At 40.7% G+C, this 27630-nt stretch overlaps 1 protein-coding gene across 1 annotated transcript in view; it reads right to left on the bottom strand.

The window, feature by feature from the left end:
- Positions 1–2851: 2851 nt before the first annotated feature.
- spg21 (SPG21 abhydrolase domain containing, maspardin) overlaps positions 2852–27630 on the bottom strand; it is a 29404-nt gene continuing 4625 nt past the window's right edge. Inside the window, exons 2-9 of the mRNA XM_061670584.1 lie at positions 27221–27283; positions 23882–24043; positions 22019–22099; positions 18256–18401; positions 6516–6624; positions 6336–6443; positions 6106–6246; positions 2852–3148 (exon numbers count right to left, since the gene is read on the bottom strand). Of these exons, the coding sequence (XP_061526568.1) occupies positions 3023–3148; positions 6106–6246; positions 6336–6443; positions 6516–6624; positions 18256–18401; positions 22019–22099; positions 23882–24043; positions 27221–27283 (936 nt within the window). The 3' untranslated portion in view covers positions 2852–3022. The remainder of the gene's footprint in view (positions 3149–6105; positions 6247–6335; positions 6444–6515; positions 6625–18255; positions 18402–22018; positions 22100–23881; positions 24044–27220; positions 27284–27630) is intronic.

The following is a 27630-nucleotide window of genomic DNA, read 5'->3' as shown; positions in this document are numbered from 1 at the left end:
GGGTTCATATAATTTTTCCTCCCCCTGTATTTGATATGTTCACAAGTTGAACCTTTGCACAGAGCAGAAAGTGGAGGCAACCGTATTTCATCAGGGTGTTATGAAGATGAAATGTTTCAATTTTACAACCCCAATTCCAATGAAGTTGGGATGTTGTGGTAAACAAAAAAAAAAACAGAATACAATGATTTGCAAATCATGTTCATCATTTAATTGAATACACTACAAAGACATTTAATGTTCAAACTGATGAACTTTGTTTTTAGCAAATAATCATTAACTGAGAATTTTATAGCTGCAACATGTTCCAAAAAAGCTGGGACAGGGTCATATTTACCTTACATCACCTTTTTCTTGAACAGCATTCAATAAACGTTTGGGAACTGAGGACACTGATTGTTGAAGCTTTGTAGGTGGAATTCTTGCCTGATGTACAGCTTCAGCTGTTCAACAGTTCGGGGTCTCCGTTGTCGTAGTTTACGCTTCATTGCTTGGATGGCAGCATATGTTTCTCCAAAACCTGTATGTACCTTGCAGCATTAATGGAGCCTTCACAGATGTGTAAGTAACCCATGCCATTGGCACTAACACAGCCCCATACCATCACAAATGCTGGCTTTTGAACTTTGCGTCCACAAAAGTCCGGATGGTTCTTTTCATCTTCGGTAAATAAAGTGAATACAAAAAGAAATACATGACTGATTCTTGAGAACACTACACTGACTAAACCAGACTAATAAACATAAAACCCAGACAACACAAGGCCAGTGATCGCTCACAAAGCTAGCTAGCTGCTAATGCTAACAAAACAGACATGTGACGTCAAGGCACGCGATTCTCACAATGCAATGTGGATTTGTGTTTGTGTGTGTGCAATTAACATCCTTATTGTTACGTTCATTGTCATTTTCATTTCTGTGTTAACAGTGGTTCTTGGAATGTATATCTTTTAATTGTCACATGTATTACTGATTTATGTTGTACTTTTTTTTTTTTTTCACAGCAAGTTGTCCAGGTCCTGAAGGAAGAAGCAGCCCAAGACCATCATACTACCGCCACCATGTTTCACTGTTGGTATGATGTTGTTCTTTGTAGGCCGGCCACTCCTGGGAAGGTTCACCACTGTTCCATGTTTTCTCCATGTGAGGGTAATGGCTCTCCCTATGGTTTGCTGGAATACTAAAGCTTTAGCATTTGTAACCCATTCCAGACTGGTAGATGTCAATTAGTGTTCCCTCGCCACTTCGCGCTTCACCTTTTGCGGCTTCAGTGCTTCGCGGGTTTTTCCAAAATATTCATTAAAAAATTAAAATGAAAAAATACAGCCAGATCAGCAGCCATATTGCAGAAAGATGCGTTGTTTCATGTTGATCCACGAGAGAGAACTTGTGTCTCGCATACTGTTTCTTAGTGTTGTGTTCGTGATAACTTTTTTTGCTGAAGCGATAACGTTTTTTGATTAGTTAAGCCCTTACAATGCCGCCTAAGCGCTGTGGCCCTGCGAAAGCTTCCTCCAGGGCGCCCAAGAGGAAGAAGAATGACCATCAGTGAAAAAGTGAAACTTTTAGATATGATCAAAGAGGGCAGAGGTTATGCATCTGTGGCACGCCATTATGGCGTGAATGAATCTACGGTGCAAGAAAGAGGAAGCAAACGGCCGCAAAACTGCTTCAATAAGGAAGTGAAACGTGGTAACTCCGCATAATAAGAGACGGGGTGATGTCCTTGTACAGGGGAATTTTGAAGCAAAAGAAAAACCAAAGACAACAACTACCCATCACCATGGTTTTTTCCAAGGTAAAACCCCAGTTACACCATCAGCGCCTCCAGCAAAAGTCTCCGAGTGAACCTAAAGCCTCTACGAGTCAAGTGAGAGCCTCTTCGCCTCTCTCAGGAGGCAATGTTGATGAATGTTAATTACTGTATAAGATTTTATAATTAAAGATTTAAGTAAATGCATGTACTGTTGTAATATTTGTCTCAATTATGTAAAGTATAAATACTGTTGTAATATTTTAAACATTCTGGTACCCACATACACATCCATGAAAATTCCTAGGGTGGGGGGGCGGGGCGAATCTTACTTCGCGGTTCACCTTTCGCGGGGGGTTCTGGTCCTCATTAACCGTGAAAAACGAGGGATCACTGTACTTCATTTCTCGACTGCTCTGGTATTTCTTTGGACCGTGTCATTTTGTTGTAGCTTTTAATTTTTTTTCGATCTTTTGTCCGACTTGATTTTGTCGGGACAGACACTGTTTTAAGTGATTTTTCAATTTAACAGATGTGTAGGTAATCAGGCTTGGGTGTGATCAGTAAAAAATTACCAAAAATTGTGATGAGCCACAATTAATTCATGATTTAACAATGGGGGTTATTACTTTTTCACACAAGGCCAAGTAACTGAGTAGTTGACTAGCTTTTTTTCCTTTAAATGAAATCACCAAATAAAAACCGCATTTTAAATTCATGGGTTATATTTGTCTGATATTTACATTTGTTTGATGATCTTAAAGTGGGGAAACTATGCAAAAATATCAGAATTTGAGAAGGGGAGCAACACCTTTTCACGGCAATGTAAGTGATTTATTGATTCAACAAATGTGGCGGAAACCAAAAACTGATTAATTGTTAATTTGTTAATCACAGTTAACTAATGATTTGACAAGAGTGGGGCCAGGTCAGTCTGGATTATTTTACCCATAACAAATACAATTCTCATTTCGAAATTTAGTATTAAATTGTTGTTTTTGTGAGATATTAAAATGAGCTTGATGATCTGAAATATTGAATATAAGTAATATGAAAAAAAAATCAATAATCAGGAATGGAGGACATTTTCACAGCAATGTACAACGTGAAATATCAACCAAGAGGAGTCCAGTGGTCTTTAATCAACCTTTGCAGATTACCATGCTCTGGATGACTAAAAGTTCCACACAGACAAAATAAACAATATCTTATTAATGTCAATTTAATCAGAAAGTTACAGTGTAAATTTTGCAGAGCTATAAAATGCTTGTCATTGTTCCTCGTCAGATTCTTGGCATGTTTTAAGGTGACACTCCTGGACCTCCAGCTCCTCAGCACTCACCATAGCCGGGTCAATGGCAGCATACCGTGTTCCATGGAACTGACGCAAATGAATCTATAGATAAGGGAATAAGTGACAATAACATTGTCAAAGTTATAATCCAGAAAACAAATTGACCTAGTTTCAATAAAATAAGTAGTTTTTTTTTTTTTTTTTTAACCAGGAAGTTACCGAAAGAAAAAGGAGATGACAGAATTAAAAGACAGGACACTAATTGTAAGAAAAAAATTGTAAGAAGCTTGAGGGGCCCGGCCCAAGGAGCCCCACCACGAGCACAGTGGATACCCACCTCCGGCCCTGTTACTATGACTGCCAGGACTCCACATGGCAGTCATTGGCCTTAACCCATGTTCATGTGGCCGCCGCATGATGTCGTGTATTAAAATCTGGAGTGCCCCTTGGGGATGGGGGGGAATTTTTACTTTTTTAAAGATGAAATGTTTTAACCTCTCATTACAGACTTAGCGGTTTCCCAAAGTAGGAATGGGGATATGTTTTGGCAATCATTGAATTTAAAAAACTCTTTCAATTCTTTCCTCAAATGCATCAAAATCTGTGTCTTAAAACTCATTCACTGCCATTGACGGCTGATGAATTCAAATATCCATGTTAACATGGAGGCCTGGAGGTGAATGAGTTTTAATAGACTTATTGAAGCGCCATGTTGGAGGAGATGTCTGGTTTGACTAAATTTTTAGGGAGAGAGATATTGATGCGTGGTCACTGATGATGATTGGATGTATTTTGAAGGTAATTATTTGAGAGGAAAAAAGTCTCTTCTTGAAAAAGACCGGTGTACCAGTGACAAAAATTTATACACTCCTTTTTATGCCAAGTCCAAAGTCATCCATATAGTGCTCTAATATATTGGCGCATTGTAGGTTTTTGCTATTTTTCGGATTTGAACGATCTATAGAGGGATTAAAAGTAAGGTTAAAGTCACCTCCCATGATAATTGGAGAATTGGCTGACAAGTTAATCAAGTGGGAAAATACTGTGTGGATAAAGCCCGAGTTATCTTTAATAGTAGCGCATACATTGACAATTGTGTATAGTGTAACTATTGTTGCCTGTATGATTACATATTGCCCTTCAGGGTCAGCTTCTGTACTATTTACTGTAAAAAGTAGTCTTTTATTAACCACAATTTAGACTCCTCTTTGTCTGCTGTTATAGCAAGCTGAGATACTATAGCTTGAGGGAAATTTGAATCAATAAGGCATCTTTCTTCAGATTCAGTTCGACGTGTTTCTTGTATTAGGAGATCTGTTTTTAGTTTCGTAAACTTGATTCCCTTTGCCTGCGACCGGATACCATTTACCTTCCACGTTACAGAAGTTAAGTCTGACATATAATGGATGCGTGTGCAGAAATTTTGAGTAAATGGGGTACTATGTGTTCTTTCTTGTTTGTTTTTTGAAGGTTTGTAGTTAATTTTATGGTATTGTGGTGATAGATGTTAGTTAAAAAGGGTTATAAGAATGATACATTGGAGTAAAGCAAAGACAGGCTACATAAAGCAAGAAACAAACACTAGTGCTGAGGGAACAACGTACAACCCCAATTCCAATAAAGTTGGGACGTTGTGTTAAACATAAAAACAGAATACAATGATTTGCAAATCATGTTCGACCTATATTTCATTGAATACACCACAAAGACAAGATATTTAATGTTCAAACTGATAAACTTGATTGTTTTTAGCAAATAATCGTTTACTTAGAATTTTATGGCTGCAACACGTTCCCAAAAAGCCGGGACAGGGTCATGTTTACCACTGTGTTACATCACCTTTTCTTTTAACAACATTCAATAAACATTTGGGAACTGAAGACACTAATTATTGAAGCTTTGTAGGTGGAATTCTTTCCCAATCTTGCTTGATGTACAGCTTCAGCTGTTCAACAGTCCGGTGTCTCCATTGTCGTATTTTACGCTTCATAATGCGCCACACATTTTCAATGGGAGACAGGTTTGGACTGCAGGCAGGCCAGTCTAGTACCCGCACTCTTTTACTACGAAGCCACGCTGTTGTAACACGTGCAGAATGTGGTTTGGCATTATCTTGCTGAAATAAGCAGGGGCGTCCATGAAAAAGATGTTGCTTGGATGGCAGCATATGTTTTTACAAAACCTGTATGTACCTTTCAGCATTAATGGTGCCTTCACAGATGTGTAAGTTACCCATGCCATTTGTTCTCTCGAGGAGTGACCAGGTTGGATAGGATTAGAAATTAGCTCATCAGAGGGATGACCAAGGTTCGATGTTTTGGAGACAGCAAGAGAGAGCAAACTTCGATGGTCTGGACATGTCCAGAGGAGAGATAGTATTTATATTGGTAGAAGGATGATGAGGATGGAGCTGCTAGGCAAGAGATCTTGAAGAAGACCAAAGAGAGGTTTGATAGATGTAGTGAGGGAAGACATGAGGGCAGTTGGTGTTCGAGAGGAGGATGCAGAAGATAGGCTTACGTGGAAAAGGATGACACGCTGTGGCGACCCCTAACGGGACAAGCCGAAAGGAAAAGAACAAGAGACATTGATAAAAGCACCTGTAAATTGAATGTTGCATGATCATTGTTCAAAATTCAGGGCATGAACCTCTGCTCTGATATTTGAACCTCCAAATCGAAAATACTTGTGGCCAACGTTCAAAAGGTTGACCTGATTGAAAAGGTGAAATTTGGATTTAGCCCATGTAAATTGTCCAAAATAAGATAAAACAAATCATAGACAATACATTTGTTGTTGATAAATTAGGACAGCCATAATTCCGTAGCCAGCTGCGATTAAAATTAGTTTGATAACCCTGCTTTACAGATTTTCTCTGCAATAATGGGGGGGGGGGGGGGGGTGTTATGTAAAATGGGGGCTTTTTGGTTAAAATGAAACCCACATTAAAATCCTGTTTAATATAATAGGTAATCAAAAAAAAAATCCTGTTTAAATAATAGGTAATCACAACAAAATTACAAGCAACTCTTAGGCAATTCACATGGCTTATTTCATACCTGTGTGTAGAGGTTTACATCGGCACTTCGGGAAAGGTAAGGGAAGTTTCCACCAGTTTTCAGATGAGCTCGTTTGGCATTTGGAAACAGTTTATACATCTCTTCTTTTGCTTCTAACGAGAGTGCACTCTGATCAAAAACCTGAGCAGTGTGAAAACAAACAACATGCTTATAAGAGCTAATGTATGTATTATTGTATTGTATTCATATTGTCATTCATTTCCACTTACATCTATAAGAGTCACAGCAACGTCCTTTATTTTGTGTGGCTCCACATAGGAGTTCTGACAGTTTAGTGTTAACCTGGAAGCTAGCTCTCTCTGGCTTAGGCTCTCCAGCTACAGCACATTAAATTGTAAAAATACATTACTTATTTCCACTGAGTAACAGATGAGCACAAATATCCTTACCCTATCAACCATGAAGTCAATTGCACCAGCCATTTCTGGGTCAACAGGTCCTTTAGCAAAGTTCCCTAGAACAATCTTCTTCAACATGAAAGCTGGCATCAACCAAAAACTAAGCACAGATAATGAAATTAATTTGTTTTAAGGGCATACTCACACCAGGCCATTCGATCCGTGCTAGACTTGGCTGAGATTCCCCCTCCCTCCTCTCTCCACCACTCACATTGCTCTTTAAGCATTCTGGCATTGGCCCGTGAAGACTTGCCACCACTATATTATACGCAGAATTTTATTTATTTATTTTAATTGTGGAAGGTGGCTTTCAGATGGTATAATTAATAATTGGCACGAGGAATGATTAATCATGACACGAACATTGCACATGCGCATGTGGATGACTGAGTATGCAATGGACTTTTTTTCCCCCAAAATTTTTTGGCCATTGTGTTTTTTTGTATTCTTGGAAGACAGCGATGCACACAGCAGTTCATATTTGCATATTTTGTATTCATATTTTGAAGTCATTGAATCGTTCAATTGGGATGTTCTGGTTAATCACAGAAGACGTTTCATCTCTCATCATAGTAGGATTTAGCTTTCATGCAGAGAGGCTAGATAGGGAAGCTCTAGCCTTAGTGTTAAGTGTCTATCTCACTGGGGGAGACGTCGCAGACACTGCTGAGACGACTCCGGGACCCATGAGAGTAAAACATTGGTTGCGCTCTCACCAGGAACATGTCTGGGAGACAACTCCAGACAATGTCTTTACGTGGAACCGGACCGCAGTGCAAAAAAGACTGGGGACCGCTGCCTGAGGGAACTGCAACAAATGAGCTGATCGCCCGAGCCCATACTGTAAGTAGGGGCAGCGCTAGCTTGAATGGTGCCCTGTGCAAGACCACTCGATGGCACCCCCCTGACCCACACCCTCATCATTGTCCTCCACATCATCATTGCTAATGGTGTGTGGGCTGGCCCAACCACTGTTCACCCCTTTTGCCATAAATTGGAAACAAGAACATGAAATCGTGGGATTATAAAATAAGTATCTATCTATAATTACATGTATATACAGAATGCAAGGTATGAAGGAATATACAATGTGACTGAATGAATGTCTACTGCTACAGGTATTTATGTTCATGCTGTTTACCAGCTGTGAACTGGCTCAGAGTAAGACAAATACAGTAAAACGTAAAGCACATGCAAAAAGACCTAGAAGGCAAAAAAATAAAATGGTTCTAAGGCCATCAAACAAAGAAACAGGTTTAGTCCTTTATCCATCCATCCATTTTCCATTCCGCTTATCCTCACGAAGGTCGTGGGCGCCTATCTCAGCTGATTCTGGGCGAGAGACGGGGTACACCCTGAATTGGTCGCCAGCCAATCTCAGGACACAGAGACAAAAAACAATTCGCACTCACATTCACACCTATGGGTAATTAAGAGTCTTCAATTAACCTACCATGCATGTTTGGGGGATTTGTGAGGAAACCCGAGTACCCGGAGAAAACCCACACAGGCACGGGGAGAACATGCAAACGCCACACAGGCGAGGCCAGATTTAAACCCGGGTCCTCAGAACTGTGAGGCAGATGTGCTAACCAGTCGTCCAGCGTACCGCCTTTATTCCTTTATTTGTACAGAAAATACAGTTAGTAAGTAACGAATAGGATGTATGTCTACAAATGGTAATAAATTAATTCAGTGAGGTCCTTGGGCAATGAAAAAAAATGAGCACCATGCAACAACCTCTGGTGCTCATTTGGGTACCAGACCAAAATTGCTATGTGCACCCTTGTATATAACGTACATTATGTGTGTGTGTGCTGTGCTTGCTCCCAGGGCTGAGCCCGAACACTCAGAATGCCAGGCATTTTCGAGCAATTTCACTCATTTTCAAGCCTCACAGAATATCGCGCATTATTATGTACTATTATGTAAACACCAAAACCACCAAAAGAAAGATCAGACTCTCTTTCATCAGAAAAAAGGTTGTCTCTAACTTATACCGTTCTTTAGTAATCAGCAGTCAAATATAGGCTAGTGTCAGCCAAATCTGTTTCTGAAGGAAACAAGCTGAGAAAACAGCCTTTTTGTGAAAGTAGACAGATCAACCAGAATAATGACAATGACAATTTTTTTTTCTCCCTTTACTGAAAATCTCAAACATCCGAGACATCACTTAATCTCAAAATGACATCCGCTTCTCTTGTTCAGGACAGGTTTTTATGTTATTAAAAGTTTATTAATCAAATGTTACAAACTTTGCTTAGTGTAAATTGAATAGTAGACATTGATAAAAGTATGCAGCCCTATGGGGGGCACAAGCCATTGCAAATTGTAGGCCAGTCCCAAGCCCGGATAAATGCAGAGGGTTGCGTCACGAAGGGCATCCGTCTTAAAACTTAAACAACTATGAGCGTTCATCCAAAGTTCCACAAATAATGTCAGACGTCTTGTTAAATTTAATAAGCATGTCACACCGTAAAAATATAAATCATGTCACTTGACGCAGAGAAAGCTTTCACAAAAGTTAACTGGGCTTTCCTGTTTGCAGTCCTTCGCAAATTTGGCTTTGGAGACTCATTTCTACATTGGCTAGCAACATTATACAACTCGCCGAAAGCGACAGTCACCACAAATAGGATTACATCACAAGGTTTTACTTTACAAAGAGAAGCCAGACAAGGATGTCCACTCTCACCAATACTATTTGCAATATTCATCGAAACTCTTACTGCCGCTATACGTCAGGATGCTAATTTTAGAGGTATCTGCTCGCTAGTGAAAGAACACAAAATCAATCTATATGCTGATGATATTCTTCTTTACTTACAGGAACCATAGTATTCTCTTCAGGCAGTCTTCAATCTCATTAAAACATTTTCACAAATATCAGATTACTCAACTGGACAAAATCAACAATAATCCCAATAACAGCAAACTCATGGACTACTGCTGATCAAATCCCAGATTACCCTATTCCTGTAGGAAACATGAAGTATTTAAGTATCAATATTTCATCAAAACTCACAGAGCTAACCAATCTAAATTACACACCACTTTTGGAAAATATCTCATCTGATTTAAAACGCTGGAATAACTTGCCTATATCATTACTGGGAAGAATAGCTACAATAAAAATGAAAACCTTACCTCAAATAAATTATTTAATTTCAATGATTCAATTTAAACCCACATTTAAATGGTTTCAAACCTTAGATTCTGCTGTAATATTTTTTTATTCAAGAAATAAGAAAAAATCAAATCAGTCTATCCACTCTTCAGAAAAGTAAACAGGAGAGAGGCCTAAATGCTCGCAACTTTAAACACTATCATTTAGCTAACCAATTACAATACCTCATCAAATGGATGCACCACAATGAAGCGCATCATTCTTGGCTAGAATTTGAACAAATAGACTGTAACAACATCAAACTCCCAAAACTTCCATTTATGTCCACGTCTTATACGCCATAAATGCTTCAAGGACCCAATAATCGCATCCACCTTAACGGCTTGGTGGAAAAGTTGAGAATTTACAGGATCTCAATTACCGTATTTACACGACCATAGGGCGCGCTTAAAAGTCTTAAGTTTTCTCCAAAATGGACGGGGCGCCTTATAATGCGGCGCGCCTTCTGTGTGACTTTGATGAGCGCTCCGCTTGACTGACTGGGAGCATTTCCTGCCGACACGCTGCTTATATAGAGCAAAGGCGGATGTGACTGAAGACAGCATGTGGAGGTAAAGGGGGCAGGGTGCGCGTGAAGGTGGACGCCGAAGGCACGCCCCAGTAGGTATATAGTGCCAGGGGTGCATTGTGCAAAACAACATCGGTTTGGCTAAGGACCCCCGAAAACAGCACCTACGAAGAGACACACTTACGAAGCATAGTTTAAACTGCAAGCTGTCAGTTGCGCGGAGGAACATGGGAAACGAGCAGTCGCGAGAGAATTCAAGATCAACAAATCCATGGTTCGCAAGTGGAGGAAGCAGGAAAACGAGCTTCGCCAAGTCAAGAAGAAGAAGCTGAGTTTCCGCGGAAACAAGGCGAGGTGGCACGAGTTGGAAGACCAACTCGAGCAATGGATTAATGAGCAAAGAACAGCCGGGAGAAGCGTGTCTACAGACACCATTCGACTGAGGGCAATAACATTTTCAAGGAGGTCCGTCTTGGCGCTTTCGTTTTATGACATGGCGCCATCTATCCATCCGGGCAAGGACCACCGTGGTGCAGCAACGTCCGGCGGATTACAAGAAAAAGTTGGCCATCTTCCGCTCCTACTGCAATAAAAAGATTGCTGACAAACAGATCCAGCCCAACTACGTCACCAACATGGACGAGGTGCCGCTCACTTTCGACATCCCGGTGAATCACACTGTAGAGAAGAAGGGGACCACCACGGTAACGATACGCACAACGGGGCACGAGAAGTCGGCTTTTACTGTTGTGCTTGGTTGCCATGGTAATGGACAGAAACTGCCACCTATGGTGATTTTTAAGCTGAAGATGTTGCCTAAAGAAATGTTTCCAGCCGAAGTCATCGTTAAGGCCAATAAAAAGGGCTGGATGGACGAGGAGAAAATGAGAGAGTGGCTGAGTGAGGTGTCCGTAAAGAGACCAGATTTTTTTTCCCACGCGTCACCGTCCCTGTTGATCTGTGACTGCATGCGTGGCCATCTCACAGCCGCTGTGAAAAACCAAGTGCAGCAAATGAACTTGGAGCTTGCCATCATTCCGGGAGGCTTGACGAAGGAACTCCAACCGCTGGGCATCGGTGTAAACAGGGCGTTCAAAGTGAAGTTGCGAGCGGGGTGAGAGCGATGGATGACAGATGGCGAACACAGCTTTACTAAGACTGGGAAGCAACGCCGGGCGAGTTACGCCACCATATGTGAATGAATTGTGGATGCTTGGGCTAAGGTATTTGCTTTAACTGTTCTCGGAGCTTTTGCGAAAGCCGGCATCATTGCTGAACAGCCCCGGCAACGAGACAGACAATGACGAGAGGGAACCCGCCGTGTTTGTTGGAGAACTTGCCCAGCTTTTCATTTCTGAAACAGAAGATGAAGACTTTGATGGATTTGTGGCTGAGGATTGATCAAAAAATAACGTGCGTACATTGTTAAATACTTCAATAAAGTACAAACAAACTCAGTTTTGCTGCCGCTGCCTTTTTAAAAACATTGTTTTAGCGTGCATGCATGCTACCGTATGTTTTAAGATAGCGTATGTTTTACCATGCCTGCACATTGTGCATGCGAAACAGTGTCAATTCACTTGCATGTGTCTGCAGGGACACAGCCCTGGGACTCGCTGGGTGTGGGGCCACTCACTTATTGCGACAAATAACTAATGAATAAGCAAATTGCTTGGGTATCCCCTAATGCACACTCTCGTCCAATAGACTTTTATAATTACATAGTCACTCCCACCACACTTCAGTTGTACAGCCAGGTTCATGACCCTTGTCCTGCATGCTTCGTCTCCTGTCCTTGTCCTGTCCTTCCCTCACAGGGTGTAGCACTACTGCTCTAGACAACACTCATATCTGTTTCATTGTTCTAAATATGGAATGATTGACTTTCTCATCTTTACAATTTGTGTTTTGTCTTTTGTCTTCGTCTCTCACTCTAGAAACAACTTTGTTCTGTTCGACTCTTATTCTCAATAAATATCAATTATAATACAACCACAATTCCAATGAAGTTGGGAGGTTGTGTTAAACATGAATAAAAGCAGAATACAATGATTTGCAAATCATGTTCAACCTATATTTAATTGAATACACTACAAAGACAAGATATTTAATGTTCAAACTGATAAACTTGATTGTTTTTAGCAAATAATCATTATCTTAGAATTTTATGGCTGCAACACGTTCCAAAAAAGCTGGGACAGGTGGTAAAAAAGACTGAGAAAGTTGAGGAATGCTCATCAAACACAGTTAGGAACATCCCATGGGTGAACAGGCTAATTGGGAACAGAGGGGTGCCATGTTTGGGTATAAAAGAAGCTTCCCTGAATTGCTCAGTCATTCACAAGCAAAGATGAGGCGAGGTTCAACTCTTTGTGAACAAGTGCATGAGAAAATAGTCTAACAGTTTAAGGGCAATGTTCCTCAACTGCAAGGAATTTAGGGATTTCATCATCTACAGTCCAGAATATCATCAAAAGGTTCAGAGAATCTGGAGAAATCACTGCATGTAAGCGGCAAGACCGAAAACCAACATTGAATGCCCGTGACCTTCGATCCGTCAGACGTATAATTGCAAGGAATTTAGGGACCTGTCTCCCATTGAAAATGTGTGGCGCATTATGAAGCGTAAAATACGACAACGGAGACCCCGGACTGTTGAACAGCTCAAGCTGTACATCAAGCAAGAATGGGAAATTATTCCACCTACAAAGCTTCAACAATTAGTGTCCTCAGTTCCCAAACGTTTATTGAATGTTGAGAAAAGGTGATGTAACACAGTGATAAACATGACCCTGTCCCAGCTTTTTTGAACGTGTTGCAGCCATAAAATTCTAAGTTAATGATTATTTGCTAAAAACAATAAAGTTTATCAGTTTGAACATTAAATATCTTGTCTTTGTAGTGTATTCAATTAAATACAGGTGGAACATGATTTGCAAATCATTGTATTCTGTTTAACACAACATCCCAACTGCATTGGAATTGGGGTTGTACTAAGAAACCACAGCGGCATCTTAAAAACTCCACTGTGACACAGTAAAACTGTTCCGGCATAAAAGGGATACAGATCCTCTCCTCCGCTTGACCTAACAGCCGAACAGGACAAAAAATAAAAAATAAAAAGGATGATTAAGGATAGAGATAGAAATGTGTTGACCGGTGCCAGTAATTCGCTGGGTAGATGGAAAAAAATACTTTGAGGAGGAAATTGAGAGAGGAGGAAGGGTAGAAGAGGCAAGTGTGGTGAACAAGGAAGTAGCAATGATTAGTGAGGGGGAAGTTAGAAGGCACTCAAGAGAATGAAAAATGGTAAGTTGGTAGAGATTGACCTACCTGTGGGGGGGAAGTTTGGGATCCAGACCGACATTGTTATGTTGCTTGAAATGAGGAAAGTGTTTAACATCCATAAAATTCAAAATATTGGGGCAATTATTCTGATATTTTCAGAGGTTGAAGTGGGCATAAGTAGAAATTTCCACATAAACTTTGGTGATTGGTCGCAGTGATATTAACTCATTCCCTGCCAATGCCGTCATTCAGAATTCATCTATTCCCTGCCAATGCCGTCTGAAGACGTCAATGGCGTTTTTAACGGGGATGGGTGGGGAAGGGTCTTGTGCAGTTTATGTGTGATCGTCAAGCCTCTGGACAACTGCAATGAGGAATGGCCCCCTCTAGAGGGCAACAATGTTTTGAGGTGAACGTCCCTCAGATTACAGGAGAGGAAAAAGACGGACGAAGAGGAAGAGGCGTGGTGAAGAGTGGAGACAATGGAGAAAAAAAAGAAAACTCAAAAAACCACATCTGCGACCATCATGAATGACGCCAGAGATGATGCGGGGAAACGAAGTATGACGCTCCGCAGCCGAGCTCTGTGTCGCAAAGCTATCGGCGAAAATGCTCTCAGATCATATCCAGCTCATCGTCTGACGATTAGGAAGTAAGCAAATGGGATCCGGATTCATCAGACGAGTGGACCCCTTCTGGATCTCCGAGAAGCAGCTGAGCTTCATCCCCAGATCTGTAGAAGGATGATGGTAACGCGTTAGCAGCTAGCATTAGCTACATTTAGCGATCAAACAATTCTCCCTTCAATCCTTGTTACATGAACACAATTTAGTCCCATTAGTTCACATTACAATGTAACATCTGTTTCCTGTACTTTTCCATTTAGAGCTCGTCCATCTTGCACCAGCAAGTCGAACGTCTCGTGGGATTGGGATGAAGTAATTTATTTATTTTTTTTTTTACCCCTGCAGATCACATAAATAAAAACGTATTCTTTGGTAATTGTATTTTTATATTATTTTTTAAACTTACAGGTTATGCACCCTGCAGACGTTCAACTCCTGTTCCATTTAGCAATGCAAACAATAAAGGTAATTGAAAGCTTTTTTCCCCCCCTTCACATCCCACTAAAGCAATTTCAACAATGAATTTTTACAGTAATAGTTATATTTCTGAACTGCACAGGTCGTACTTCAAACAAAAGTGAGTAGTGGTTCCAAGGGGAATGGAAACCACACAAGATCCCATTCACTGCCACCCCAGGACCCAGAAGCCCAGCTGCTGACCTCCTGGAGCTGTTTTTGACATATTTCCTGCTCCAGCATATTGTGGAACAGACAAATCTTTATGCTGAGCAATATTTTCAAGCAATCCCTGATTGCCAGCCACACAGCAGAGGTAATGTTTGGAACATACAAAATGTGAACAGATTAAGTGTTAAGTGAGTGTCTTAACTCATTCCCTGTCAATGCCGTCCAAAGACGTCATTCAGAACCGAGCTATTCCCTGACAATGCTGTTTTAAGACGTCAAGGGCGTTTTTTAACGGGGATGGGTGAGGGAGGGTCTTGTGCAGTTTATGTGTGATCGTCAAGCCTCTGGATAACAGCAATGAAGAATGGCAAGCTGTAGAGGGCAACAATGCCTTGAGGTGAACGTCCCTCCCACAGATTGAAGACGAGGAAGAAGGAGGAGGAGGAGGCGGGGAAGAGGAGACAATGAGAGGAGGCAAGCATAATGGCAGAAAAGAGAGAAGACAAAATGAAAAAAAAATCTAAACAAAAAGCTTTCGGTACATGAAAAATATTCCTGCGACCGACAGGAATGGCGCCTTAGACCATGCGAGGATGTTTGAGATTTTCACTAAAGAAAAAAAATATTGGTGTCAAAGTCATTGTTCTGGTTGATCTGTCTGCTTTCACAAAAAGGCTGTTTCTCAGTCTTTTTCCTTCAGAAAGAGATTTGGCTGACACTAGCCTATATTTGACTGTTGATTACTAAACAACGGTATAAACTAGAGACACAAAAAAATTCTGATGACAGAAGAGTCTGGTCTTTCTTTTGGTGGTTTTGGTGTTTACATAGTCATAGTACACAATATCCTGCAGGGCTTGAAAATGAGTGAAATTGCTCGAAAATGCCTGGCAGTTGGGGTTCCCTGTGCAGGGAACGGCTGGCAGTGAATTAACTCATTCATTGGGTATAAAAAGGAGTATCCCCAAAAGGCTCAGTTGTTCACAAGCAAGAATGGGGAAAGGTTCATCACTTACTTAACAACTGCTCGATCATAACATATAAACAATATCATTAGAACATTCAGAGAAACTGGAGAAATCTCTGCAGATAAGCGGCCATGACGAGAACCAACATTGAACGCCCATGACCTTCGATCCCATAGGTGCCACTGCATTAAAAACCAACATTGTGTAAATGACATTGCCACATGGACTGAGGAACACTTCAGCAAACCATTCTTAGTTAAAGTAGAACCAAACAGAACAAAAACAATTTCTTGTAAATTTGACACGTCAGAAAAGAGGCTTGTTAACAGTTAAAAATCAATGAATGAATTTGTGATTTAAAAAAAAAGAAAATCCCAAAGTATGTGAAATCAAGCTTAAAAATGGTCAAGAATTGAGACATTCTTTCAGCTTGCTGACCCTGCGGGCGTGTCGCTGAAAGCTTTGAAAACCCTGCCTCCTGGGAACTTGCAGCTGTCAATCAAATAAGTGCCTTCTTTCACGGCTCCGAAGTGGGGTGAGGAGAATTTCCTGTGATAGAGATTGCACACGTTTTCACGGGACTCTGAACTGGCATAAAACACATAAGCTGCACCGCCAGGACAATTTTTCTCCTTAAGCGGGACAAGACGCTTATGTGGCCGCCGAAGGGTGCGACATAAGCAGCCAGAGCAGAGCGAAGTGCATTGGTCACCCGGATGATTTTTTTCCCCCTCCTCACCCCGCGACATGTGGCAGGCAACTGTGAGGCTGACGGCCCTTAATGCTGTTGTGCGGGACCTTTGGCGGCTTTTCTAACCGCTGTCAGGCTGGCAATGGGCCGCAGAGCGGAAAATCCCGTCCGGTTCGCCACTGCCTTGCAACCAGGGCTCGAGACTGCGACCAAATTGTTTTTGTTTTGTTTTTTAAGCTTGTGTGATTAAAAATTATATCTTGTCACATTTTCACAAGTCCATGTTTTTAATGGTTCAAAGCCACTTTTTTCCCCATCACAATCTACTTCTCCTGCACGCTCTCGGAGAGAGAGAAAGAGATAGAGACAGAGAAAGAGCCATCTTGATCATTGTTTTGAATTCCATTTCAGTTAAAAGCGACCCGCTTCAATATAATTGGCTGCGTGCTACAACATAATTGACTGCATCTTTCAGTTAGGGATGCGCTGTTTTCCACAGCGCCGTCGCCTACAAGCACCAGTGGCCACCACGTACCTTGCTTGACACTGGCCCACGACTTATTCATTTTAAATGACAAAATTTAAATGAACGAGGTTTTGGGCACGTGTGTGTGTGTGTGTGTGTGTGTGTGTGAGGGTGGGCATACATAAGATTGCCTGCTTAATTTGTGTCTCATTTTCATTTCACTCATTATTACAAACACATTAATATGCAAAGGTTTTAATAACTTTGTTATGAACCCTAGTCCTAACTCTGCTAATAGCATGGACATACACCATATTGCCAAAAGTATTCGCTCACCTGCCCTGACTCAGTTATGTATTTAAATTACATCCCATTCTTAATCCATAGGGTTTAATATGACATTGGTCCACCCTCTGCAATTATAACATCATAAAGTCTTCTGGAACGGCTTTCCACAAGGTTTAGGAGTGTGTTAATGGGAATTTATTAAGATTTTTCCAGAAGCGCATTTGTGAGGTCACACACTGATGTTGGATGACAAGCCCTGGCTGTCAGTCTCCGCTGTAATTCATCCAAAAGTGTTCTATCGGGTTGAGGTCAGGATTGTGCAGGCCAGTCAAGTTCATCCACATCAAATTCTGATGCACAGTCATGTTGGAACAAGAAGACGCCATCTCCAAACTGTTCGTACAAAGTTGGAAATGTCAAAAATATTAGCCCCTGAGCTGCAGTGAAAGGAACTCTGAATGCTTCAGCATACCAAGAGCTATTCAAACAGATTGTCAAAGAGTTTGGGGATTACCCCTTCATCTTCCAACACGTCTGAGCAGCGGTGCATAAAGCAAGGTCCATAAAGACATCAATGAGAGAATTTGATATGGATGAACTTCATTGGCTTGCACAGAGTCCTGTCCTCCCGATAGAGGACTTTTGGGTTGACAGTGAGTGAGGGCCTTTTCATCCAACATCAGTGTGTGGCCTCACAAATATGATCGTGGAAGAATGGGCAAGAATTCCCATAAGCTCACTCCTAAATGTTGTTGAAAGCCTTCTTAGAAGAGTTGAAGTAGTTACAGCTGCAAAGGGTAGACCAACATCATATTAAACCATATGGCTTTAGAATGGGATATCACTTAAAATCATATACAGTACGTTGCACGCACATGTGCATGAGTAATCGTGACAGCCATGGCTTACCTCTTCCAAATGTGCCTGAGCATGGGAAGCGCACCTATCTTGAGCACTCACATTAGCAAAATGTACCAGACTTTAAATGTCAAGTGGGCTTAAACATTGCACGGATTGCCGAGTGAGAGTACGCCCTTAATAACATGTTACAGTATCAAATAGTACAAATATTGAGAGAAAACCTGTTCGCCGTCCATGACTGGTTAAAGATGGAGGTATCACTGAATGAATTACACAGTATCAAAGAGTGAACTCTGGGGGATTTGCATGTGAACTCCGCAAACTTCTGGGCCAGGAATCCACCCAAGGATGCCCCAAAAAGATGAACCTTAAACACATTAGAAAAGATTATCATTAGAAAGACTAAAAAAACCCAAGTGGACACTAAGGGGGGAAAAAAACACAAACAGTAGATACGAGGATATTCTTTCTCTTTATCCATCCATCCATCCATCCATCCATTTTCTGTACCACTTTATCCTCACAAGGGTCACGGGCGTGCTGGAGCCTATCCCAGCTATCTTCGGGCGAGAGGCAGGGTACACCCTGAACCGGTCGCCAGCCAAACGCAGGGCACATATAAACAAACAACCATTCGCGCAACAAACAACCATTTGCGCACACATTCAATTTAGAGTCTCCAATCAACCTACCATTTTGAGATGTGGGAGGAAACCGGAGTGGCCGGAGAAAACCCACGCAGACACGGGGAGAACATGCAAACTCCACATAGGCGGGGCCGGGATTTGAACCTCGGTCCTCAGAACTGTGAGGCAAATGTGCTAACAAGTCGTACACCGTCTTTTTTTTTTACGCTTCACAAAATTTTAAAGTTTTACAGTGAGCGAACTTTGTCAAATTTAATCGGGGCATTAACAATTAGATTCATGCCAATGCCTCATTACTTTCGGGGGACATGAGAGCATCTTGATTGAAGTTTGAGCCCCATAATCCTTTCCACCATGCTGTGACAACCACCATGCATGACAATAAAAAGTGGATTAAATGAGAATACATTTCAATTTACACTTAATAAGTGACAAATTTAGTACCTTGAGCCTTCTTTCAAGATTCACTAATTAATCGTTCCACTGAGTAAACAGCGAAACATGCTATATGCATGTAATATGCATGACGCCTTTCCAGCAGTCATTGCACAATCATTGGACAGTCTCACATTTTCAGTCATTCTAACAGTACCATTTATTATTCACATTGTCTCTTAGCATGAATAATTATTGTTGTAATCATATCTGCAACTTTCCTTGATCAAAATTCTAGTATATTCAGAATGACTCACTTAGCGACGTATTTTTGGAAATAGGCAGATAATTTACTTGGTAGTTTAATTTCCTGCTTGATTGGTGGATAGGCACTATAGAGACCCAAACTTTTGCATACATGCAATTAAAAAGTAAATTTTTCCTAACATGCCCAATTTGAAAAAAAAAAAAAAAAGATAATTTGTAAATGTGAAAATCTTTATATTAGGGCTGCACGATTATGGCGAAAATAATAATCAAAATTTTTTTGAACAATATTGAATCACAATTATTAAGCACGATTATTCCTCATGTTAGAGAAAACATTTTTTTGTTTATTGCATTACTTTTCAACAAACAATATGTAAAAAGTTTTCATTACAAAATAAATCTTTAAATAAGAATAAATGATGGATAATTTAAAAAAAAGAAATTCTAATTTACCAAGAGCTAACTGAATAAATATACCATTACAGAGTGTAATCACAAATTACAGTCTAATGGAAGCAAATACAGTTTATGCATAAAACGCAATAACATTTGGCTGCAAGCAGCGACTTTTCATTTGAAAATTCCCGTTAATATAGTTAATTGTCAAGAACGGGTAAGCTCCATAGTTCAGCTGACCAGTAGTGGTCGCAAACTGCAAAGAAGTCGAAAGTTGTGATTTCCCTCTCTATTTACACCTAGCATTTTTCACTTCGGTCAGGCCAGCCTCCAGTTGAAGTCAAGGCAGCTGCTACAATGATTGTTAATAGTATGCATTACAGTAACACACCGCCAATGTGCTTTGACGGCCAACTTCAAAATAAAAGCCAAATATGTTAATACATTGGACATCAATGTTATATATTAATAGTAGGGTTGGGCATTGTTTGAATTTGAGGGATTCCAGTCCCGATTACGGTTCCTCAGTTCGATTCTGGTTCCAAACAACTGTTGATTCCGATCGTTTTAGAGGGCTGGGTCAAAAAAAAGGTTGCACGGTTTAAATAAAGGGTGTCCGAATTATGAACATCCATTTTCTTAGCAGCCCGCAGCAAATGAGCATTTGACTCGGGGTTCTTTAGAACCAGTATCAATATCAAACCTATGAACTAAAAGGCAATGTGTGTGGAACTAACCCAATTGACTTAATATTCATTAGTTAATCTTTCAGTGAAAAGTTAAATATAGCATTGTCAAAATTGTTATTTGGGACTGTTTTATCACGTCAAATGGTTTATATGTGCAAGTTTTAACTTGACTTCCTGTTTTAAGCTTGTAGCCTTTTATTTTGAAGGGTACGCATCGGAACTCAGCATTTTGCCATGAAAAGTAACTTCACATGACACTGCTGAATCTTGAAAACGAACGTTAACCGAGATGGCATTACCTACCCACCGATTAGGCACACGGTTAGTGTTTACGTGAATTCTGCCCCAATTCATTCATGTAAAGTTGCTAGTTTGACCTTTGGTGAAGTTTTAGCTCAATGCTAAGTTTTTTTTTTCTGTCATCCACTCTTACGTTAGTTTGAAGACTAAAATAAACGCTAACCATCAGTGCAAAAGTGAAACCAACCGTTTACTTTGTTAGCTGCCTCAATGTTGGCATAGACGTATTTTATTGTTTCACTCACCCAATTTGACTTCACTGAAGTTCCGCGCGGTTTAGGCTGAGGCTCGGAGCAGGAGGAGCACGTCAGACTTCTACACATCGTGAAAGCCTCCTTTGCACAAATATAATCTTACTCCAAGTGTTGCACTGAGGCAACTGGTCAGACACATTTTTGTGCGCCGTCGCCGTGTGACTCAAAGCACGTCTTCGTGCGTGTTCTTCTCCGTTGGTTTTCGCCATTTTCTTTTTTGGGGTCGGCGGACTGTAGGCATCGAAACTGGGAACCAAAATTTTTCAACGATTAGTCCCGGTTCCAATCGGTTCTCAATGACCAATTCTAATACATTGGACATCAGTGCCACTTCAGATTTATTTTTATTTTTTTAAGTTGGCACCGGGGTGCGTTGCCGGCGTGTTACTGTAATGCTTAGTATGAACAATCGTTGTGAGGACTATTTTAAGTGAAACTTTTCAAAAGCAGGCTGGCCTGACTGCAGTCATTGTTCATACAGTGTATTTAATGCCACTTTAGCGAAATAATTGCGCGAGGGGATCATATGTTCCATGTTCAGTGTTTTGCTTCTGCTGTTTTTTCAGATGGCTGAACAGAATGTGTTCCCTACCTTGCAGGGCAGACAACTCTGCTGCACTCTTAACATATGGCTTCTTGTTTAAAGTCTCCAGCCTTGAATGAAAATATGTCCAGAAAATGGATGTCCATCCCTTTCCGAGACGCTCGCTCCAATCTTTGCTGTAATTGCTCTCTAGGCATGATTTACTTTCAAAATTCAAATTCAAATTTCACCGAGAGTGACTGAGAAGCTACCGCTGCAGAGTGCTCAGTGAAGCGTTCGTCCCCCCCGGTAGCTAGCTGACTAGGTTGAGAAAGTGCTTCATATGACGCATTGTAAAAGAGAAGAAAAAACAAAACGCCTACGATGCGGCTCAATTAATCATAGCAGCCAAAATTGCGATCACGATTAAAATGTGATCAATTGTGCACCCCTAGTTCATACCAATATATAAAAATCCTGGCTGAAATGTTTAACAGGAAACAAATAAACATCAGAAAACAATAGCTCACTTTATCTAACTGCAAGTGATCAAGAAGCCTCCGAAATCCATCACAGAACTCCATGAGATCCCAGTACACTGGATACTGAAGCTGTAAGAAACAAAATTAAAGTAGCATCTTGAGAACAAACCACACAGAACAGAGGCAGTCTGAACTGGGCAACCAAGGGCACAGTGATACAAATATAATTAACATTTTTACTTCACATCACCAATATAATAAGACAAGACTTTTTCCACTGACTAAACCTTTCCTGTTTTAGGTCAAGTAGGATTAGCAAAATTATTTATATTTCCTAAATGTCAGAATAATGACAAAAGGATTTTTTTAGAGACAATTTCTCATTACATTCTTCAAAATCAGAAGTTCTCATACAGTTCATTAGTATTTTGTACCATTGCGTTCAAACTATATGACTTTGGTCAAACAGTTTGGATATCCTTCCACAAGCTTCTCTCAATAATTGGCAAGAATTGTGGCCCATTGCTCCTGAAAAAAGTATGCTTCAGGTCCTTGTCCATTTGGAAGATCCTTTTGCACCCAAGCTTGAACTTCCTGGCTGATGTCTTAAGATGTTGCTTCAGTATTTCCACATAATGTTCTTTACTCATGATGCAATCTATTTTGTGAAGTGCACCAGTCCCTCCTTGAGGAAACAACCCAACAAAATGTTGCTGCCACACCGTATTTCAAAGTTAGGATGGTGGTCTTCTCAGGCTTGGAAGCTTCCACCAAATTCACCAATCAAGTCCTCCAAAAATACAGATGCTCATTATGCCCAAACAGTTTAAGTTTAGTTTGGTCAGACCACAGGACATGTCTCAGAAAATTAAGGTCTTTGTCCATGTGGGTATTTGTAATCTTGCTTTTTTATGATTGTTTTGGAGTAATGTCTTCTTCCTGGCAGGGCGGCCTATCAACCCATGTTGGTACACTACTCGTTTTACTGTGGATAATGACACACTTACCAACTTCAGCCTGCATCTTCACAAGGTCTTTTCCTTTTGTTCTTGGGTTGATATGCACATTTCAGAGCAAACCAAATTAATATCTGGGACAATGAACCTGTCTTCTTCCTGAGTGGTATGATGGCTGGACATTCCCATGGGTTTTATACTTCCATATAATTGTTTAAATAGATTAACGTTCCACCTTCAGCCATCTGGAAATTGCACCCAATGATGAACCAGACTTGTCAGTCCAAAATTCTCTTCCTGAGATTTTGGCTGATTTCTTTTGATTTTCCCATGACGTTACACAAAGAAGCAGTGTAAATCAGTTGTACTTAGTTCAAATACATCCACAGGTGTGTCTCTAATGAACTCAAATGTTTTCAATAAACCTATCAGAAGCAGCCAAAGAAATTACATCATCTGGGGTTTCCCAAATAGTTTAAAGGCATAGTAATCTTACTGTATGTAAACTTCTGACTTTGAACAAAGTAATGAAAAAATGCCTTCTCCTTCTCTCATCATTATTTTATTACTCTCATTTTATTTTGCAAATAGAAATAACTTTGGTCATCAGAGAATAATGAACGCAATCTGGACAAAAAGACCGGAGGGTGGATGCTTGGTGATGCCAGCTGAAGATCTGCCTATAATAGGAAATGTTTAGTCTGATTTCATGTCAAGACAGTGAGGGAAAAAAAGTGTGTCTTCTAATTCAGCATATGTAAACATCTGGTTTCAACTGTATATGACAGAGAAGGAAACACCCACCATTACATTAATCATTCTAGTTAAAGCAGAGTACTGATATGTGCTCACTGATGAGTGAAAGAGAGAAACGGTACTCCCAACATGTGCTTGCAGTATGAGTGACCACTGTGCTTTTACAAATCTATTCAGCACCAATTTCTGTTGAACTCACAGATATTACTCTGTAGCCCCAGCCTGTCAAAGCCAACATCTGTTGGAAGAACACTTCTGCAGTTCCACTGACGGGCGGAAGGAAGATGATGGGGCACCTGATGCTCTTTGGGCCTGCATCATATAAGGACCACACTTTGCTGTCATCATCATCAACAATAATCTAGAAAGGAAAAATGGGAAAATGTGTTTAACATGAATGAATCCATCCATCCATGCATTTTCTCTACCGCTTATCCTCACTAGGGTTGCGGGCTGCCGGAGCCGATCCCAGCTATCGTCGGGTGGGAGACGGGGTACACCCTGAACCGGTCGCCAGCCAATTGCAGGGCACATAGAAACAAACAACCATTCACACTCACATTCACACCAACGGGGAATTTCGAGTCTTCAATCAACCTACCACACATATTTTTAGGATGTGGGAGGAAACCGGAGTGCCCGGAGAAAACCCACCGAGGCACGGGGAGAACATGCAAACTCCACACAGGCGGGGCCGGGATTTGAACCCCGGTCCCCAGAACTGTGAGATGTGCTAACAGTCGCCCACCGTGCCGGTTTAACATGAATGAATGAAATAAAATTACCTCCCGATACTTTATGCTTGAATGTGCTAAACCAGTGGTCCCCAACCACCATTTGGTACTGGACCGCGGTCCGCCCCCCCAAAAAACAAAAAACTTATTTATTTATTATTTTTTTTTTGCCCACCACGTCAATGATTAGTGTCCAACACTCAGTCTACCCCCTCTGCACACCATAGACGATTAGCTTCCAACCAAATCGCCACTGCACCCACCCTGACCAGTGGCTCATTGGCTTCCAATTGGGAAGGTCCGTCAATCCCCCACCTAACCTCCCCAAAGGCATTTTGACACCCCACCCAAAAAAAAATTCACCAATCAAGTTATGTTAACACAGGAAATGGGTAGTTTCTGCCTCTCTCTCATTTGAGGATGCAAGAATTACCTCCAAGGGGTGTTTTGGGGGGGGGTGGCCAGACCATGTGTTTTTCTTCCCTTTTGATCTATAGCCGCTAAAGCTACAACTCCCTTTTTTGCAACATGGAGTGGCGCGTTATCAGTGGTACCTTCTATTTTATATCACTCCCCATTATTCCACTCGAAAATATCACTTCTTCTCCTTCCTGTTGACATCGCAGCATTGTTGGGAAATGCACCAACCATCTGGAGCTCAAACCATCTGAACCATCCCAAGTCGCACAGCACTGACCAGTGAATAAAACTGAAAATCAGTCTTCATACATTTCTGAAACCACTGTGTATTTCTCCTTGTGAGATTGGTCAGATCCCAATGTCACTGGCAGAGATATTGCCGAGACAAATCGGTGGTGGCTAGTGATGGGCACGGCAGTTCTTTTGAGTGTACAGAATCATAAGAATCATTAGAATCAGTTTGTTGAAAAGATTTCTTCAAAAAATTCATTCACCGAATCATTCAGTTTTTTTTCACAATATTATTCAAGTGCTTCCTGTTTCAATTCATGATCCATCCCTGATGTTCACGTTCACTCAACACGTTCGCTCATACAGGTCCTGTACTACTCTAACATACTTTTCTGCCACTCCAGACTTCTGCATGAAGTACCACAGTTCCTCTCTGGGTACTCTGTCATAGGCTTTCTCTAGATCTACAATGACACATTCTAGCTTCTTCTGACCTTCTCTGTACTTTTCCATCAACACCCTCAAGGCAAATAATGCATCTGTGGTATTCTTTCTAGGCATGAAACCATACTGTTGCTCGCATATACTCACTTCTGTCCTGAGTCTAGCCTCCACTACTATTTCCCAAAACTTCATTGCGTGGCTCATCAACTTTATTCCTCTGTAGTTCCCACAGCTCTACACATCACCCTTGTTCTTAAAAATGGGCACCAGCACACTTTTCCTCCATTCCTCAGGCATCTTCTCACCTGCTAGAATGCTGTTGAACAACGTGGTCAAAAACTCCAAAGCCACCTCTCCTAGATGCTTCCATACCTCTACAGGTATGTCATCAGGACATACAACTTTTCCATTTTTCATCCTCAATTTAATGTTCTTTTTTTTTTAATGGAATGTAATTGCGGAGATATATGTTTTGATGGGAGTTAGAATCACTATTCCCTCTCCATGTGATGTTCATTCACCCATGACTTCCGACTCAATAGTACACCACTAAAGAGTGTTTCAATATGCTTAAACAATTCGGTGAGGAGGGGCCTCAAAAATTTGTTTCTGGCAGAATGGACAAAAATTCCCATAAACTCACGACTAATCCTTGTTAAAAGCCTTCCCACAAGAGTTGGAGCTGTTCCAGCTGCAAAAGGTAGACCAACATCATAATAAAACCATTTGTATTTAGAATGGGATATCACTTAAAATCGTGTGTGTGTCAAGGGAGGTGAGCAAATACTTTGGGCAAAATAGTGTACGTGTACTTTATGGAGTGTATTTGTATGGCTCTGCAGCGGCTGAGACTCGGTCGCTTAAACCCGGAAATGCCGTGTTGCTTTTCAGCTGAATTGAGTGGGCGAGCAACAGCCAAAAAGTAGTCAGGTACAATATGAATATATGAATATAATTCACAAAAATACATCACACTGTCAGCGATTTCAAATCCTGTAGTTTTTGGGGTTTTGGTATTCAAAGGCTTTTGCATTCAAACGACAAACTGCATACATGTCAACCTTAGACCATGTCACAGACTCATTTTGACCAATGTTATGCATAAAATCGTAGGAAAAAAAATTATACTGATGGAAAGGCACCTTGAATTAGGAACAGCTGGGAAATGAAATAGAAAACATGAAACATCCCCTGAAAAATTTAAACTCAAGTTTATTTACATAAAGTTAAAATAAAATGTCTTATAAATTTGACACACCAGAGAGAAGACTTTTTGTTAAAAAGCCTGCCAAATATGTATGAATAATAATAATATTAAAAAAAAAAAATAGCAAAGTGTATAAAATGAGGCTCCAAAATTGTGAAAAATGGAGCTTTCCTCTCAGCTGTTGGACGCTGTGGGCGTACCCGCTGAATGCGCTGAAAACAAACTCGGGTTGTCTGGAATGATGGCCCTCAGTACTTATATAGTGGGTGAGGGGTGACTCATACCATGGGCTTGGTTTTAGCCAAGCCAAAAGAACATTGAAAAGTGAAATGGTGAAAGAGGGTTTAACGCTACAGCTCAACATATCAGTACTAAATTGTTCTCAGTCTTTGCACATTTTCAGCCCTTCAAATATATATGTGGAAACAAAATCACTAAAATCACTTCAGAAGGGTTTTTAAATCATATGTGCATAAGCATTTGGAACACATTGCATACTTACTCTTTTCAGGGGAACTGTGCTTCTGAACCAGTTATAGTCTGGGGAATCTTTGATTTCTTCCATCTGTTGAACAAATTCATAAATTTCAAGATTATGAGATTCAGAAGGAAAAAAATGAAAACTATGAATTGTAATCCCTGTCCAAATTGAGAGTGAATACTAAGAAATGCAGAAACAAACACCAAACATAAAGGAAAGTAACGGGATTTTACCACTGGTTATTGTCAATCCTTCATTACGATTACCAAATAGAATGCAAAATACTCGCTATGGTCAGTGAGCACTGAGCAGAACAAGAGATAAGACAAAAGAAGTGTTCTAAAGGTGTGTTTTGTTGCCTAGGTGTGTCTCATATAGTGTTGCACCAAGTACTGATGCCAGTAGCAGACCAAGCTATTTTGAAAACAGAA

Source organism: Phycodurus eques, chromosome 2 (genome assembly GCF_024500275.1).
Source record: "Phycodurus eques isolate BA_2022a chromosome 2, UOR_Pequ_1.1, whole genome shotgun sequence".
NCBI lineage: Eukaryota > Metazoa > Chordata > Actinopteri > Syngnathiformes > Syngnathidae > Phycodurus > Phycodurus eques.
Note: the sequence above shows the minus strand (reverse complement) of the source record. Positions and strands in the feature narration are given on the sequence as shown.